This window comes from Chroicocephalus ridibundus, chromosome 21 (genome assembly GCF_963924245.1).
Source record: "Chroicocephalus ridibundus chromosome 21, bChrRid1.1, whole genome shotgun sequence".
Taxonomy (NCBI): domain Eukaryota; kingdom Metazoa; phylum Chordata; class Aves; order Charadriiformes; family Laridae; genus Chroicocephalus; species Chroicocephalus ridibundus.
Window position 1 is genome coordinate 3,800,292 of NC_086304.1, and position 19,037 is coordinate 3,819,328.

General features: G+C 46.1%; 4 protein-coding genes across 4 annotated transcripts; all 4 read left to right on the forward strand.

Moving 5' to 3' along the window:
- The first annotated feature begins 154 nt into the window (after positions 1 to 154).
- Positions 155 to 1,506, forward strand: LOC134526132 (uncharacterized). The gene is made up of 2 exons (XM_063357638.1): positions 155 to 181; positions 841 to 1,506. The coding sequence occupies exons 1-2, from the start codon at positions 155 to 157 to the stop codon at positions 1,504 to 1,506; spliced, it is 693 nt and encodes a 230-aa protein (XP_063213708.1).
- Positions 1,507 to 11,715: 10,209 nt separating this feature from the next.
- LOC134526097 (putative small proline-rich protein 5) lies at positions 11,716 to 12,033 on the forward strand. Its single transcript, XM_063357585.1, has one exon. The coding sequence runs from the start codon at positions 11,716 to 11,718 to the stop codon at positions 12,031 to 12,033; it is 318 nt and encodes a 105-aa protein (XP_063213655.1).
- A 2,870-nt stretch (positions 12,034 to 14,903) lies between these two features.
- Positions 14,904 to 15,221, forward strand: LOC134525773 (putative small proline-rich protein 5). Its single transcript, XM_063356975.1, has one exon. It carries the CDS (start codon positions 14,904 to 14,906, stop codon positions 15,219 to 15,221), a length of 318 nt encoding a protein of 105 aa, XP_063213045.1.
- A 3,200-nt stretch (positions 15,222 to 18,421) lies between these two features.
- Positions 18,422 to 18,739, forward strand: LOC134525772 (putative small proline-rich protein 5). The gene has a single exon (XM_063356973.1). The coding sequence runs from the start codon at positions 18,422 to 18,424 to the stop codon at positions 18,737 to 18,739; it is 318 nt and encodes a 105-aa protein (XP_063213043.1).
- Positions 18,740 to 19,037: the final 298 nt, after the last annotated feature.

Consider the following 19,037-nt stretch of genomic DNA (forward strand, 5'->3'; position numbering starts at 1 on the left):
TGAGGATGGTAAGTCTGCTCTTTTATGAGACTTTATTATTTCATATCAATGGGTGATAGTTTCATTTGAGATCTTGACACGCGCTTGCAGCAGTACCGATGCTGCCTGCGCATCCATAGCGAAGTTCTCAGCATCTGTACGGTTTCTTGCTACGATGCAGAACAGATCGCTAGGCAGCAAGGTGAAGTCAGGACACCAGACTGGGAGCCATAGGACTGAGGACACTAAAAACTCAGATTTGTCCATAGTGGGACCAGCACATGATGATTGCATAGGCTTTGCAGTTTTGAACATGTTTGCAATGTGTGGGACACATTTTTATATTATTTAAGAAAAGCCCATTACTGTACTTCAGAATGGTTACACACCTCTGTGGCTGTGGCAATTGCCTTGTGTAAAAGACCTTTGGGGATGCTACGCAACGATGGCGATAATACAGCCAGCAACATCATCGTGCATGGAAATTTTGATCCACTGCTCTTGCAACAGGTTAAAAACAGAAGCAAGGATAATCCTTGCTATTTTTACGTGTCTGCGGTTACGCTCATGAAGATGAGCAGGGAAAACTATGGCAGTTATTAGATGTTGAAAGAATATATTTCAGATTTTGGTTCTCTGGAAGTACACCCTGGAGATAAGAGAAAAGTTACCCCAATGAGAGTCAAAGTACTCCTGCATTTGAGGAACAGCTAGGCAGTACCCAGTTTCAAAGCCTGGCATTGCCGCAAGCCCTGGCAAAGCTTTTCTGACCACACTGTATGAAACCTCCACACCTTCCATGGTACAAAAATGAAGAAAAATGATGCAGGTTTGGGGTTCTTTTTTTTTTTCCTCTTTCAGATTTATCACTGTCTCCGAAGGAGATGTGCCCGGCGGAACAGGGGCTACAGTGATGAGATCTCACACCACCCAGGACACTGCAGTAGCAGCCTCCAGGGACATGGCTCCATCTTCTGTGGTGGGGAAGGCTCAGTCATCTACAGCAGGGGACCTTCATCCTGCCCGTTCATGCCAACATCTTCCACCTACAGCATTGGAGGGGGATACAGATGTGGCGGTGAGGGATCTGTTGCGATAAGCTGTGGTGACAGTGGGGAGACATCTGGCCGGGGCATTGCAGGGGGGACAGTCCCAGTCTATGGCACTGGGGGCAGAATAGGGTGCGGCTCTGAGGGCTCAGGCTGGAACATCATTGATAGCTGCGGGGATGGTGGACCCAGCGGCCACAGTGGGAAATTGAGCATCACTGAGGGAGGAGGCTCTGGATACGGATATGATGTGTCACCTAGAGAAAAGGCCTTAACAACATACGGGGGCAGTGGTGGGTCAGGCTACTATAGTGGAGGATCAGGCTATGACATTGGGGGATGCGCAAGCCAAGAGCTCAGCTCTGGAGGCGGTGGGTCCTCCCAGGCCATGCAGCAGAAGTGCCCCGTGGTGGTCCCCAACATAGAGGCTCACCAGAGCAAGAAGACCAACCACTGGCCCCCCAGCCAGAAGAAGTGACTGACCCAGCAGCCAGCCCTACTCGAGCAAAAGTGTCCTGGATGTGCCATTGTGGTCAGGGACCTTTGCATTCCTTGCATTGGGTTGTGTTAGTAGTGCTGCTCTGAGCACCACTGGGAAAGAGGATTTGTGCTTTGGTGGCGTGAAGAGATTCTTCTCTCCATCTCCTTTTGCTCATGGGTTGGAAAATAAAACTTCATAGTCTGTGGGAAATTCCGGTATCTGAATGATTTCTTTAATTTCTGTCTCCTTCACTCAAAACACAGATACTCAAGGAGTCTACTTCACAACACAAGATTTATCTTCCAACATTTTTGCTATACATTTTACAACGACACACAAATGTAATATTTATTTTAACAGAATGAAAAGACATTGTTTTCAAGAGCAAGAGCAGGTTCTTAATTTTGTTCTTGCTGCAGTCAGAGCTTCCCCCAAATATTCCCATCAAATTGACCTGCTGAGACCCTCTGCATGGCTACGTTAAGGAGATATGCAAAACTCCCAGGCGATTTACGACTGATTATTATTTACAGCGTGACCTTGGGAGTGCACAGTTGTTTACTGGGAAACAATTACACGCCAGGCTCCTGCCCCAGAGAGATTGCAGGAGGTGTCGTAAGCCAGAGCACGTAACCCTTCTGCTTGCACCAGTGGCATGAGGCAACTCGAACACGCTCGTTTGCTTCTTCTCAGTAACCTGTTTCATGACATTTTTTGATAGGATCAGGCCCTAAATTAGGCACGGGGAGAAGACGGTTCCTCTGTGCTGATGGGACAGTGTGGGGGAGGCTTGAACATTGACGTTTGTGACGTGGTACTTGCCAAATATTTAGTGTTTTGGGACTGTTCTCTGGGTTTTTTTGACTCCTCCAAATACTGGTAATAAAGGAAAAAAACACCCAGAGATCTGTGCCCATTTAAGAGGGAGACAAAAGAGCATAAAATTACATTGTAAAATACTTTTTGCCGTTGCTGCTTTCAGACACCTGTGGGGATTTTGACCCTTTCAGCTCAATAAAAACCCGGAAGACTTTGCCCTGATATTCGTAAAACACCACAACTTACCAAAAAAAAATTCCTCTGAGCTCTAACCCTGTGTTTGGTGCCATAACAGGTATCTTTCATGCTGTAAAATGTTGTAAAACTGAAGGGCTGCAGTGGGGGGAACGTTACACAAGGTTTTGTCACCAGCCATATTAAATTCCATTCTAAAATTAGACAGCATTATCATTGATTTGCATCCACTTGTATTTCTAAAATCTAACACTTCATTATCAATTTCTGCTATTTTACCTACTTTATCTGATAACATCAAAGACAGAAAAAAAACCCTCAAAGCTCAAACAACTTCCAAGAGCTTTCAGAAAACTGATTAGAGTCTGAAGTATTCAAAAACTTCTCGTCTATTCAACTAACTGACCAAAAGCCATCCCAAAATTTCAGTCCCCCTCAAAAAAAAAAAAAAGGGGAAAGTAGAAAACTCTTTAAAAGTACAATTCTTATTCACTATCCCACCTGGCTGGTTCTTTGGTTTTTTATTCACAAAAAGCACTCCACAAGCTTAGATGTTAACTGAGCTAGCTTGAATAATAGTATAACAGACCCAGAGGAGGAGGAGGATGGTCTTGCACCCAGAGCTTGAACACGAGGAGCTGAGGCTGCAACCCACTGCCTTTCTCAGCACACTGGAGCGTGAGGCTGGATTTTACATACCCAGACGCATTTGCACATGCAGATTTCCTCCCTGCTCGTTGTGCAAGAAGGGGAGGAACGAGTCATCCCTCGTGGCCGAGGAACTGTGATAACACAGGAGTCATGTCCACCTGCGTGTCAGTGCTTGCAGAAGCTGCAGCCCCTCCGCTCCGGCTGTTTGTAAACAGGCTGAATGGTAAACACAAACCTGGTTTCTTGATGAAAGTCACTAACTGGCGCCTCTGGATAGAAACTAAAGAAATTGTTTTAGAGATAGCAAGCGGGAACCAGCCCTCCGCTTCAGATGTTCAGTCAATCTCTGCCCAACAAAACCTTGTGACTCCCATGTTGGCACAGGGAGTTAAGATGCAAAATGAGTAAAAACACAGAGTGAGCCCTGCTGAAAGTCCTCTAATGGGAAGGAAAAGGAGAAGCCGGGGCTGTTGCAAGGCCATGGTTGCACAGTTGATTGCAGCAGGGCCAGGCGAGTGCCCCAGGCTCGCAGGACTCCGCTGCTCTGCACCCAGTGTGCACCCGTCCTGCCCCAGGGAAGAGCTGGGTGAGCTCGAGGTGGTGGGTGAGCTCAGGTACACAGTCTCTGAGCGAGTGCTTTACTCACAGCTTACTCATGAGTGCAAAGTTTGCCCAAGAGGCTTCTGTAGGCGCGCATTTCCCACCACGGACAACAGCTGCTTCAGAGGCAGGCAATTAAAAAAAAATATTAAGATATTAGAAAAACAGAAATGTTAAAAGAGCAATTCTGTTCTGTATTGGCCAGGGAAAATGTCAGCAATAAAAATTAGTGGTAGCTATGTCAATATCAGTGAAATAGCTCTAAAATCAGACATGAAGTAGATGGACACAGGTAGAGAAACCAAAACCACGCTATGTTTTTGGGGTATTCACAGGTATAAGCCAAGATTTCCAAAAGTGGCCTGTACAGGTATGTGGCTTTGATGGACCGCTTTCCAGTCGTAGCTCCTGGAGCCTGACGCAGTGGCCACAGGCTTCATTATCCTGGTTTTATTGCTCTGGGAAATGACAGAGTCAGAGAGAGGAGGTCTAGAGGGGACCCTCAGCTTCTAAGCTTCTGGTACCTGTCTTACAGGGTGAAGACAACTTTAAAGATGCTTTTAGAGGACATGTGATGAGGACTTTCTAAAAACTTGCCATTTTTTTATGGCAAGGACCTGAAAGTTGTGGCTTTTGTCCACTGCACCAGACCCCCGGTCCTGTGAAGAGCAGGTAGAGGTGACCGGACATCGTGACCTCTCCTCCCTGCCAGACTTTGGGCGAGAGGTTTCAGGAGGATAGAAACCTCCAAAAGCGCCACCTTTGCCACCCATTTTGCAATATAAAACTCATCCTGGCATGACGGTGAGACAGTCGAGCCACCCACACGGTTTTCACTCTTCGTGCCTTACAACCTGTGTGGGGCAGGGTGGCAATTAAAGCTGTGTAACACAAGGAAGACAATCTACTGTATGACAAGTCAATCAAAGAAACCGGGTTGAATAAGCTTTTGAAGGTGGTGGGTAATTAGAGGTGTGGCTGTTTTGTAAATACATTGGTCATTTTTCCCCAGGGGTTTATTGCATTTTCAGGAAGAGAGTTAGGAACCGTATAAAAGTTCTCGGATGGGAGAGCAGCTCATTCACTCAGCTCCACTCCTTCTTCAGAGCCTTCACAGCCAAGGTAAGTTGCTGCTACACCTCTAATGTTTCATTCCTACGAATATTTGCTGAACTGAGCTGAGATATGCTCTTACAAAGACGGGTCTGTCTGCAGGTGCTGGGATTATTGAGAGCCAAGTTCTTGCCTTGGTAGCTAGGGCAATTTTGCGCTATCAAAATTAGTTTCAAGGCTGTCTGTGCTAAGAAGAAAAAATTGTTCTCATCACATGTAGATTAATTTGGACTACTTCAGTGCTCAGGATTCCTAGTTTCCAAAGGACAAACTGGAAATAAAAAAGTAAAGAATGGGATTTGGGAATGAATGGGAGACAGCAGGCTGATCTTTCTTAAAAAACCTTGGGTTTAAGCTGGGAATTTTAATTGCATTTAAGAGCATGACTCCTTTACTAAGCTCCTTTGGAAAATATAAATCTTCAGGAGCTGAAAGTATTAAGCTGCCTTGAAGAAATTTAGGAAAGAACTGAGAAGGCAGATTTAAACTATGAGAGGAAGGAGTAGAATGAGCAGCCTTCAGCTCAGCTGTCCGCATCCTGAGTGCTTCTGCCTCCTTGAAATCTCCGCTCTCCTCAGGAGGGGGTTTAGATGCACAGAGAGGATTTTCCTCATGCCTCAGGAAATGGGGCACTGGCCAGTCAAGGGTCCGCAGGGCACGGGGGGAACAGAGGACGCAAGGAGGGAGGAAGGCACAGGACTCTCTTCATTTTGAGCACCTGGTTTTGAAGATACATTTTGCCGAGGCTCTAATACCACCTGTCTTGGCTGTAAATTCACCGGCTGTGCCAGCGCCCCTCGAGGGTGCAAGTTCTTCAGACCTTTGCCAAGATGCGTCTTGCTGGTGCAGCATAAACTGGCAGCCCATGGCACATCTCATCCTCCGTTACACAGCCCTGAGGTAATCCCAGGGTGTCTTCCACGAGTGCCCGTGGGATCCAGCAAGGCAGAGCAGGGAAACAGTTCATGGAGCCCATCATAAATGGAGACTGGGGCTGCTGAGGGGGGCTTGTGAGGGTGTTCAGATGGTGGGGGCTGATCTGGCACTGCGGGAAAGAAGTCCCAAGCAGGGAAAACAGGACAGACAGACAGGCAAATCCTGCCAATCCCCAGCAGGCTTATAAACACATCAAGGAAATCTGAACCCAAAGCAGAGCAGGGAAAAGACACTGCCCTTCATGCATCTAACCACAAAGGTCTCTCCTTCCCCAGGGTTCATCGCACCAACCGAAAAATGTGCTCCCGTGCAGACAGAGGCTGCCACAGCTCTGAGAGCTCCTCCTGCCACAGCGGAGGCTCCTCCTGCCACGACAAAGAGAGGTCCTGCCATGGCTCCGAGGAAGTCATCTGCCATGAAGTGAGCGCCGTGCAGGATGTGACGCCAGTGGTGGTCCTCCCTCCCCAGTGCCCCGTGGTCACAGTGCCCGGGCAGGTGCCAGTGGCCCCCGTTCCCTGCCAGCAGCAGCAGCAGATCAAGCAGCCAGTGCAGTGGCCCCCACAGCAGCAGAAGTGAAGGAGCGAGGAAAAGGCGATGGTCAGCGCACACCCCGGGGCTGCATCTCTCCCTTCTCCTCTGCAAGACGCAACCCTGAGCTTGGGCAGGTCCTGCCCCTTCCCTCCAGCACGTATGACCTCTCCCTGCTCCCGATAATGCAAAGTGGCATTAGCATGGCAGAATCGTGATTTGCCCTCGCACGCACGAGAATTTGAATCTTAATTTCCCGCTTCTGTCTCCGGTAGCAAAGATGTGATATTAAAACCTAAAGCTCACAAAATGTGCTGGTGTCCTGGTGTTTTTCCACCATTACTCTTCTCTATCTTCGTCATCATTCCCAAGCCCACCTTTATTAATGAGAGCTGTTTTTCACAGCCTTACCCCTTCCCATTGCACTTCGATGGCAGCGATGTGTCAACACTCCAGTCCCCACACTTTGTGCGTCTGTCAGACAAACCCAGACGCCGGGTTTGGAAAAGCTGCCTGGGGTTGGGGTGCAGATCAGCATCTCTCATTAATCCCAGCCCTCGGCTCTGCGACAGCTGGCCCTGAGCCTCAGACCCTCACAGGCACATTTTGAAGGAGCTAAAAGCAAAGCTTCATCTTTGTAATGCACACATGGCTGGTGAGCACAAAAGCAGACTCTATCTAGGAAGTCTGAAAATCCCCGATCACCACAAGAAAGAGGGTATAAGCAGACGAAAGTCTACATCATATTCAATCTTCCTTCTGACCCATTCTAAACAGGGGATAGGGGGTTAGATCGATATTTTGTGCAAGGTAGCTCTACCATCTTTGAAAATCCCAGCAGGAGTCCGTATTGCCTAGATGAAATACTGTCTCATGCAAAATATATACATTGAGTCCCTGGCCCAGGTTGCCCAGAGAAGCTGTAGCTGCCTCGTTCCTTGGGGGGGTTCAAAGCCAGGTTGGACGGGGCTTGGAGAAACCTGGGCTGGTGGGAGGTGTCCCTGCCCAGGGCAGGGGGGTTGGAACCAGATGATCTTCAAGGTCACTTCCAACTCTAACTGTTCTATGATACTATGATACCTGGGTGGAAGTCAGGCCATGCACTGCAGCATCGACTTCCACTGTGAACTCTGGTCCTGTAAACACCACCTGTGTCCGGAAAACAAGAGAAAGACAGTGAAAAGAAAAATTGTTCCCAGTTCCTACCAAGGTTTAAGCTAACTTTTCTCAGCAGAAACCATAAAATTTCGGAGTTTCCCTCGTAGATGTAGAAAAAAGGAATATCGAAAGGACAGAGGGACATAAAAATTGGCAGTTGCATTTCCCATGGCCCCCGATTCATTCCCAGGGTCTTCTCCAGTGTCCACCAGCATGGTGGCAGATTGCTACAGGAATTCATGCCTCTGTGGCATGAGAGCAGTATTGTGTGTAATGCGCTAGATATTTAATTAGGAAAGGGTTTGCACTCAGTCTTTGAAAGGAACGAGAAACTTATTATTAGCACCAGTTTTATTATTATTGTTAATTAAAATAATGAGGAGTATCATTCCCATGTGCAAGGTACATGATTGCAGGTGCAAAGAATGAACGTCAGGGTCAGAGACGGGCAGCTCTGACTGCGCATGAAGGCATTGTGTGGTCCCACTGACTGTCCCTGTCCCCCCAGTCACCTGAATATCCCTCTGCCAGGCCCAAACCCATCCTGGGCCAAACGGGAGGTTGAAACCAAGTCAGACTGGAGGCTCCGGGCTGGGTTTGAGTCTGGCTGAAAGCATTTGTGGCAAGGGGAGATAAAAATCTCCTATCTTAATTCTTTCTAGGCAGTCCAAGTTTTCACCTACGCTCTCGCTCTCAGCCAAGCTGAAGCACTGCAGGTTGTGTCATTCTTTTGAGGAAAGACTTAGGGAGAGCCTGAGGAACAGAGAAGCAAATCTCTCCTGAGCTGGAGTTTTGTTATCTCAGCGCACACGCCTAGGAAGGGAAGCAGGAAAGCAGATGATTGCATAAATTCAGCAGGAAATTGTCCCCACCTTCCCCCTGCCATGAAGGCCACAGCAGCAACGATGCCTGTGCTGAGGGCAACCTCTGCAGAGGACATTTTTCTGGACAGTGCCTCAGTCAAGTCAGCAGGAGAAGAATAGGCAAGAAACAGACCACAAAAAGCATGATAACCCCAAGGCAAACATTAGAAAAGCAAGAGGCAAAGGGAGCCCTGCATGCAGAGCACGTTTCTCAGCACTAAACAAGCATTGGGCAAGTGTTGGGCTTCTACATGGAGTTTCTGGCTGTGCCGTTGTGGCTGCACACAGCGATTCGGCAACGTGAGGGTCCCAGACCACACCAAGGTGAGGGTTCCACACAACCTGGTACTCCACTAATTGTAACATCCCCCGTAACACCCTTCCGAGCATACCCCATGGCTATGACATGCCCCACATGCCTCCTCAGCTCCCTAGCACAGAGAGAAGACCTGTTTCCCTGGCACCGTGCTGGCTCGGAGCAGACTGAGCGGCGGTAGCCATAGTGCCGATAGTCGTGGCCACCTCGGCATTAGTTTCTGCCATGGGCACAGCCAGGGGCGTACGCATAGAGGAGGGGTGTCCGCCAGGTGTCCAGCCAGGAGCCTGCTGGGTCATACCAGGTTGAGCTCAGGTTGAAGAAGGATTCCCTCCCGGAAGAGCACGCCATTTTGGGTGGTGGTGTACACCTAAAGGAAAGGTAGCTCATGATGGAAGCAAGACAATAGCTTTTTATGCAACTTTTTTTTATATACTGCACTTCAAGATAATCAGGGCAACCAGAAATAGAGGAATTACCAAGAGCGAATTTGGACTTTTCCCCCCTCCCGTTTTATCATTGTCTATAAGATATCTTCTGAATGACATTAGACACTGTAGTATTTTTTCTGTGATTGAGATATTTATTCCAAAAACTTATTTTTTATTGTTATTTTCAATAATTATGTATTATTTATCAATGAACTGCAAGAAATATTCCATAGAATGTATCTCACTCACACGCTATTTACAATAAACCAGCAGTTTGGTTTTAGGCAGAGCCAAGCGTGTAAACACAGAGCTACAGTCTACAAATAAGTTTTCATAAATATTCCAGATCACCAGTCAAATCACGTACCTTAGTCAACAACAGGGAGAAGTAAAGTCAAACTAAAGGGAATGGCCTGAAACAGGGGAACTTTATAGAGCTGGAGGCTTCAGTGAGACACTCTTGGGGAATGGGGCTTTGTTCTCCCCTGACCACTGCCATTTCCGTTTGATGCCCTTGGTTCCTGACATTTACATCTGATGCACCCTTTTTTTTATTTATTTTTACCATCCTCTCTCTTTTATACAAGAGCAGATTTACACCCGTACGCACTGAAAGGTTTCTAAAGGCACTGCCCTACTACAGCCTAAATAAAACTTTGTATTTATAGGTTAATTCTGTACCTTGTGATACTGAAGCAAAGATGTGAATGGACCTGTTTGAAGGACCCTGGTGAGTCAGTAGAGCATCACCCAAAATCAATTGCACCTGACGTCTAATCCACAATGCCATCCCAGTGTTGACACATTCTTGCCTTTTATGGGACAAGAAAACGTAATTGCCAGGTTAGATGGGCATGACCTGTATGTAGACACGGAAAGGAAGACCGAAGTTCATCCATGATTCACGGGAAAATCCAGGCTCAGAAGCATCTACCTCTGCCACACTACACTGTTTTGTTTATTTTTTCTTCAACTACAGCCCTGTCTAATGTGTATTTCCATAAGAGCTGCAGAGATTCCATGGCTGAGTACTGAAAGCAGGACAGTAATACTAGCGCAGTGTCCCAGCTAATACTCCAAACATCACCTTCAACATTATTGTGAAATTGAAGATCTTAAACCTTACTCTGGAGGCGGGCACGTGGCCCACCTTCTGACAGCCTCAACTGCTAAAAATTTCCAGAAAGTAAACTGAAGACTTGAAACTTACTTAAGATGTTGGGGGGAAAAAATTAGAAGTACATTAAAGAAGGACAGAGGAAATTAGGAACAGAAAATAACTACACCTCTGGGAGCGTGAGCGGGACTTAGGCTGGTGGGTGCACCTCAAAGCATTCTTCTCCAGGATTTGATATCACTGCCGTCAACTCTGTATCGCAGAATTAGATTAAAACAGCATCTATAGCAAGAATAAAAGAAATCCTTGACAGGACACATCATGCAGACAGGTTGAAATTATCAAGGAAGGACATCTTTGGGCTAATCCTGAATCCCTCATTAATATATCCGGTACCACTGGGCAAGTCAGCTAGAGTATTCCAGCCCTAAACGTAATCCGCATGAGTTAACATTAATAATAATTTTTCTTTCGCATGGAGGTGTGATCACGTTTAGCTCTTGGTCCATGTGACATCCCAGCACAGCTGGAGGAATTGGTACCTCTGAATGCCAAACATCTCTTCCACTTGATACATGTCGTTCATGACCAGATCCATTAGTTTCTTCAGTATTGGCGTCACTTTGCGTGAAATACCTTCCAATCTCTTTCATAGGGAGGTGAAGGAATTAGAGTGCTATTAATAACCTATGGGACAATTACAATGCTAAAAGCACAGTGCATCAAAGGGAAAATGTCGGAAGCTGAATACAGCGGATAGAAATGGGCTGGGATATGTAATTAGGTTACACTTGCCAAGAGATGTCTCATGTCCCAGATAACCCTTTGGAAGAGTATAAAAGGTCTCTCATCCCAGTTCCCTTCATTCGCTTCTCTGGTCCTGTACACCTTCATTCCTGTTGCTGAAGAGGTAAGTCCAATTTTTCTATCTCTCTTGAGTTTCTTTATGAAACCACCTGCTTTCATACAAGCTCTGGTAGAGTTGGAGTGTGATACTCCTCATCTCTGGACCTCGGTCGTGCCAGAGACCAAGTTCTTGCAACGCACAAGAGCTGTTTTATTAACGTAAATGGCAAGTGGGGCATAGGCTTAGCAGGCAGAGGTGCTTGAGCCAAACCAAAAGAAAAGGAAGACTGGAAAATACAGAGAGAGGACAGTCAGAGGAGTTTATGGAAAAGAGGCTTCGAAGTTTTCAAATAGAAAGCACTGGAGGGTCTGGGGCTGCATCTGGGCAATGGATGCTTCGAGTGCTTTTTCTCTGAAAAGCAAATTGCTTCCATAAAAGGTTGTGTTTTCAATGGGGGATATAAATTATCTCCCAATATCTAATCAGCATTGAAATCGCTTTCTTATGCCTGAAGAACTAGAAATGAGGAAGAAAATGGGGGATTCCAGGGCAAAATAGAGAATGCAGGTGTGCTCACTGTACCGGCGTGAACATTTCTCTCTTCCCTACAGCTTTGCCAATACTCCAGAAAGATGTGCTCCCGCGGGTCCTGCCATGACTATAACTCCTCCTGCCATGGATCCCGCTCTTCTTGCCATGAATCCCACTCTTCCTGCCATGAATCGGGACCCTCCTGCCATTACACCATCCAGAGGCAGCCTGTGCAGAAGTACAGCTACGTGACGCCCTGCTGCCCCCCTCTGCAGCCCTATTGCCCCCCGGTGCAGCGTTACTGCCCTCCTGTGCAGCCCTGCTGCCCCCCGGTGCAGCGCTACTGCCCCCAGGTCCCCTACTGCCCCCAGTACACCAAGAACATCTGCAAGCTGCCACCAAAATGCCCCAAGTACTAGCAACAGGATCCGTGCCGGCACCTGGACCCAACGGCTCACTGCTCCCTTGGATGCTCTCAACGCCTAAAGCTTGTCTCTTCTGATTGTCTTTTCCCAGTTTTTGTTTACGTGAATCCTCTAATACCTCATCTGCAATTAGAATTTTCTTCAAAATATAAATCAGACCTGTTTTAATTTATTTAGCATGCAAGACCCAGCTTATGTTCTTTCCCAAAAGGCTGGGAATGATTTCTGCTGGCAGTGCCTTACACATGATGTGTCAACCTCCAAACCATGCACATGAGACAATAAAATTTCATTTCCAAAAATAGAAAAAGTTTATGATTTGTTTATTCTTTGACCTCTTTGCTTGAGAATAACCTTTACCTCTGACTTCTTACTCACTTCTTCTCATTCTTTTCTTCTCAATCTTATCAGAAAATGCCCACATCCTAAAGTTTCAAAATGAATTAAAGGCAGTCATTTCTGAGGCAGATGAATGCATTTACGGACAGCAGACAGGGAGCTCATCTGTACCCTATTTAGCCTAGGACTGTCTATCCCAGTTCCCTACTCCAGCAGCACCTCGTACTTCATTTGTCACTCTGACTCAGAATTTCAAACATTTTGAGGTGTCTAATAAATGCAAATAGGCCCCTAGAGCTCTTCTCTAACCCTCCTTCTTTCACTGAACTTCATATGTCTGTTTTCAATGAAAACTGCACACTTAAAAATAAACGCTAAATCTCTCTCTGCATTTTACAACCTAAGACTATTCTTATCTCCCCAGTCGCCAGCCCATCTAGCTGAGACATCTGTTCTAGAACAGGATCACTCGCTTCCGTCTGCCAGTGCCTGTTTCTCTACATCAGTTTCACAAAGAGTTTCATCTGAAATTATTAACTTTGGGTATCTAGAAAAGGGTGAGATGAACAAACCTTCTATAATGGAAAACTGACACAAGGGTCTTCCCCAAAAATACCGCTTTATCACCCTAGATGAACTATTTCTACATTACTTATAATTCACAGCGCTGTTCAGAAAACTGCAGGTGAGATTTTCCTAAACAAGGGCTAGCTTTAAAAGACTTTTTAAAAAACTTTTCTTTTGATGAATCTTGGCCATAAAGATAAATAAAAAGAACCCCACCTAGAACATGAAACCATGTCTTCCCGGGGTGTATTTTCCAATTCAGAATGAATTAGCGTCTCTCAAAACTGTTGGCAGTGTAGGAAATTATTCTCATTTTTCACAAATTTGACATGAACATAAACCCTGAAAGTTATGAAGGCCATGTCAATAGGGATAGCTTCTTCCTTCTGAACTCAATAAGCAACTTTTAGGACCCCCTTGTTCTAGTTGCATCAGAACTAACCCATGGGATGATCTTGAGAAGTTCCTGCAGCATCCACCTGGTTAAAAGTCACAGGAAAGGAACAATTACCCATTTCATTGCCCTAAAGTAAAGTCTTGGGCCGCTGTGAGAGAAACTTGGTAGTAAATAGTGAAACACTGCAATGGGTAAAAATTACAAAACCGCTTAAGTAAGACGGGAGCCCAAAACAATTTGGGATCTGAAAACAGGATGCCAATAAGTGATAGCTTCCCAACCCAAATCCTTCCTGCTTAGGATTTGAAATCCCCTTCTTATAGGAGGAAGGTAAACAGGATAATATCGTGGCACAAGGGAAAAACAGCTGATGGCTGGTAGACTCACAAACGGAATGAAAAAGATCAGAATTGGTGACATCCTTCTAGCGTCACGTCCGGTGTGAAGGCATTAGGTGCGTTTGAGCCAGTCAACAGGACTTCCCTCTGAGTAGAGTCCATGTGAGTTGTGGCTGTTAATTACAGTCCCTTGTGTCACGAAAAAAACATATCAATCAAAATGTGAGTCTGCCATGCAGACCAAGGGGCAGCATGCAAGGTAGGAGTCAACACTTTTGAATTGTACGTTGATGCAATACTGGTTGCCCAACGACAAATCACTTAATAACTCTAGGGTTAGGTTCGCTTTTAGTATGTAAATATGCAACTGCCTTCAAAATTCCCTTATAAAGCAGATTGGGAAATTCATTGCCTATTAACACGTTAAGGAAAAAGTCATAATTGGTTTTCCTGACTCTGTGAAATAGGAAATGCTAAAAACTAGACACAGAAGATAAATATGAATGTGACTACTTAATTAATTGTCAGCATTACCAAGAGATGCATAATTTCTTGGACAACCCTCTGAACAATATAAAAGTTCGCCATCCCCTGTTCTTCCTTCATTCAGCATCAGCTCTCCGTGCTCTTCCTCTCGCTTGCTCCAACAAAGGGTAAGTTGGATTATATTGATTTATCTACTCGCATAGGAATTCTAGGTGGCAAGTTCTGCATTTAGACCTTGCCTTTGTCTTAGAATTTTCTTAATTTTGGTGGCTGTGTGCCTGAACATGTAAACCACGCAAAGGGTGTTCATGGTTTCCTCACAGTAGACGAGACAACAGAAAAATAGGAGTAATTGAAGGACTAGGTCTGCAAAGACACAGAGTCTTTGGGACCCAGCAAGGATTTAATTCCCAAACTAGCTGGTGAAAGGAGGGAGAGATATCTCAGAAAAGTTAGTGCAGTTTTGGATGTAAATTTACCTTAAAAAGCCAACAGTAGCATCTTGGTAGGGAAATTTCTGTCAGAGCTGGACCATGGTAGAGTATCCCCAAAAAGACAAGGCAGTATCATTTTCAGAGTCAAGATATAATATATATTACAAAACAGAGGAAAACAAAATTTCCCAGACCACCACAGAAAAAGATCCAAGGAAAATGCAGAAGGTTACAGTGGGGCAGCTGTGCCAGCTTGATGGTGTCTCTCTCTCCCCTCTGCAGGTTTGCCAATACTCCAGAAAGATGTGCTCCCGCGGGTCCTGCCACGACTATAACTCCTCCTGCCATGGATCCCGCTCTTCTTGCCATGAATCCCGCTCTTCCTGCCATGAATCGGGACCCTCCTGCCATTACACCATCCAGAGGCAGCCCGTGCAGAAGTACAGCTACGTGACGCCCTGCTGCCCCCCTCTGCAGCCCTATTGCCCCCCGGTGCAGCGTTACTGCCCTCCTGTGCAGCCCTGCTGCCCCCCGGTGCAGCGCTACTGCCCCCAGGTCCCCTACTGCCCCCAGTACACCAAGAACATCTGCAAGCTGCCACCAACATACCCCAAGTACTAGCAGCAGGATCCGGCCCCGGCACCTGGACCCACCAGCTCGCTCCTCCCTTCAACGCTGTAGCCACAGATCATCTCATCCTTACTGAAATCCCTGGGTCTCTGCCATGTGCCTCACCGCTGGTCAGGGTGAAGCGTGCCCCTAATTATCATTCAAGGTGTCATTCTTTCTAATTATTCGGGAAATGTCCTTTCTAATTATTCAGTGCATAATCACTGTTGGAAATCTTTCTGTGCCATGCACTTCTGTTTCAGACTCATCTGGGTGTGGGAAACAATAAATCTTAAAATTCATGAAACCTGCATTGTCTTTCAATTTCTTTATTCAGTTTTTTCTGGATTCTTCAGTCAAATTCCCCCATATTCTCAAAGTGACCCAATAGTTGGTGGCCAATCACAACAATTCCCATGTTAATTTGGAAAGAAAACAGACATATTATTAGAAGACAAAGTTCTCAACTACCCAAAATCTACATGGACCTAAAGGGCTGCGCAGATGAAAGCTTCCCCTGCTTACACCAGACAATGACCTGGTCTACACAGATTTTTGTCCCATCGTTTTGAAAATAACAAGATCAAAGACAATTGAATGGAAATTCTTTTGCTTTGGAGATGAGCATAACTCATTAAATGAAAGAGGAATAAGTAGTTCACAGTTGCTAATATTCTTTCTCAATACATGCAATACTAACTCCAACCTCAACTTCAGAACTTGGGCGTATAAATATTTTCAAATATCTTAATACCTCTGACCCTCTGAAAACAGAAGTCACAAACTTATTTTTCATATTCCAGTGTTGCTTGTCACTAGTATATTCTTTGGAGTGAAGTAATGGGTTGGTCCAGGGAAGTTCCATCTCATGTAAGGCTCTTGTGCACTTGCACAGCACGGATCTGAACACCACATTATGTTATTATGGAAAGCTCCTAAACCCAACACTGCTGAACGTGACTCAGCAAGTATCAACCCCCACATTGCTCTTAAAATGACATTTCATCACTGTAGATTGGGCTTCCCTTACATACTCCCCAAAAAGATCCGCAAGCAATGGATGACAACTCTTTAGAGATCATGTTTCCAGTATCTGAACAGGACCTACAGGAAAGCCGGAGGGGGACTTTTTACACGGGTATGTAGTGATAGGACGAGGGGGAATGGCTTCAAACTAGAAGAGGGGAGATTTAGATTAGATAGCAGGAAGAAATTTTTCACTCTGAGGGCGGTGAGCCCCTGGCCCAGGTTGCCCAGAGAAGCTGTGGCTGCCCCATCCCTGGAGGGGTTCAAGGCCAGGTTGGACGGGGCTTGGAGCAACCTGTGCTGGTGAGAGGTGTCCCTGCCCAGGGCAGGGGGGTGGAACTAAATGATCTTCAATGTCCCTTCCAACTCTCACCATTCTGTGATTCTATGTTTTCCTTAGCAGGATCTGAATTTGAAAGATTCAGAACAAATTTTTGAGTGGGTATAACCTAGGACACACCAGTTTTGGAAGGCTGTTCAGGAGGTAGAAGGATTTGGGAGGAACATTGGTGTGAGGTTCCAGGCCAAAGCACAGACGAAAGGACAACTGTCACACAAGCACCCGCTTCACCGACTAGGCAGCTGTAGCCTCTCTTTGTTTTGGACCCACAACTGAGTCACAAAACGTCCCTGAAGGAATTCATGCAATCCTCCCTTGCTACACAAAACTCACCACAAGCAATTATATCACCTCTAGCCTGAAGAAAAGCTGTAGGACACCCGCACTTTAGAGTTACCAGTTAGCGAATTACTCTAATGGGTAACATTTTCCAAAGTTGATGAGGTATGGGTTTCATTTTCTTACGCTTCAAAGACAAAGAGGATTCTAAATCCAATTTTAGTGACTATAATTTGACCACTAGTGACAGAACCCAATATTTGCTCAAATGCTCCCTTTCTCTGAATCCTTTGCTTTCCAGACATCTCTACAGGTGAGGTCAGGTGAAAAAAAAAAAAAAAGTATGAGAAATCAGTGAAGGAAAAGAGAAACTAAGGAACAGGAAAAGTTGACATGTCATACCTTGTACAGACCTCATTGCCAGATATTTTTCTCTGATCTTAAGTACGACATAATCATTGATACCTGTGGAACAATCCGATAGGGTCGGCCAGGTCATCTGGCAAGTCAAGGAACGTGTGAAGAATCAGAAATATTTTATTTTTTGCCATATCAGGGAACCAAGGAATCACACCAGGCTTCCCAGCATCGTGCCATACCCATGAGTTGCAGATGGTAATCCCATTTCCTCTTGGCATTCAACAACAAACAAATTAAAATCCTGAGCTGTCACCTGCACAAAATGTTAGGCCTACCCCAGGAGTCAGCAGTTCTGAGACTTAAAGACCTTTCTGTCACTGATGCAATCCTGGTTGCTTATTGGCAAGCTAATTAACACATAGGAGATTAGTGTCAGTCTTCAGGAAATGGGAGAGAAATGCCTTCCAAAATCCTTATGGGAAATGTATTAGGAATTACATATGGGACAAAATACAGTGCGTCAAAGAGGAAACGCTAAAAATAGGATAGCGTAAACATCTGCGGGATTGAGTGTGGAAATAATTAAATTGTCATTGCAAAGAGGTGGCTCATATCCGAGATAACCTTTTGGAGCCGTATAAAAGACCGCTCAGCCCAGTCCTCCTCAGTCGCTCGCCTTCGCTTCCAGACACTTCTCCCTGTAGCTGAAGAGGGTAAGACCAATTTTACTGTTTCTGTTTAAGCTGAGAGGGAAGGAACCTTCACTAGAGGTTTTTATGGGCCTCCTGGGAGCTGGTACTTAACTAAATGCCTTCTCCTTGCACCCTTGTGGTGCTCAGAGACAGGCACAGTGAGCGGCGGATGGAGGGATGGGGATCATCAGGGAAGGTACAGTGAGGGAACACGAAGGGATCCTTGGGTGACACCAGCTCCATGCTGTTCCCCAAGGGAGATGGGATTTGGGAGTGGCTCATGGGGCTCATGCATTGGCTTGCAGGGACCTAAATTCCGACAGCAATTGCCAGAGCAAGCCCTGCAGATTAGTCAGCATGGTGGGGTGCATTCAGCAAAAAGAGAGAAGCAGTTCAGTGGGGACCTCAAGAAAAATATTATTTCAAAAAGGGGAGGGAATATGAGAAGTGAGTCTTGGACTCCTCTCACTACGTTGATCTCTTGCTCTTGACAGCTTTGCCAATACTCCAGAAAGATGTGCTCCCGCGGGTCCTGCCATGACTATAACTCCTCCTGCCATGGATCCCGCTCTTCTTGCCATGAATCCCGCTCTTCCTGCCATGAATCGGGACCCTCCTGCCATTACACCATCCAGAGGCAGCCTGTGCAGAAGTACAGCTACGTGACGCCCTGCTGCCCCCCTCTGCAGCCCTATTGCCCCCCAGTGCAGCGTTACTGCCCTCCTGTGCAGCCCTGCTGCCCCCCGGTGCAGCGCTACTGCCCCCAGGTCCCCTACTGCCCCCAGTACACCAAGAACATCTGCAAGCTGCCACCAACATACCCCAAGTACTAGCAGCAGGATCCGGCGCCGGCACCTGGACCCATCAGCTCGCTCCTCACCCAAAGCTCCACCTCATCTCCTTGCCCGTCGCTTCTCTGCAAGCAAATGCTTTTAAATGTGTGGTTTTGGGATGAAGTCTCTCAGTTCAATGAGCTTTGAGCTGTGTATCTTCTTATTGCCAACGCAAAGCACACTGTCCGCTGGGATTAGCTTCTTTCTTGCTCTGCTAATTCATTCTCCAGCAAGACAATAAAAATTATATTTCAAGCCTACCTGACAGTTCTGGATGATTTTAGTCATCACTCCATCA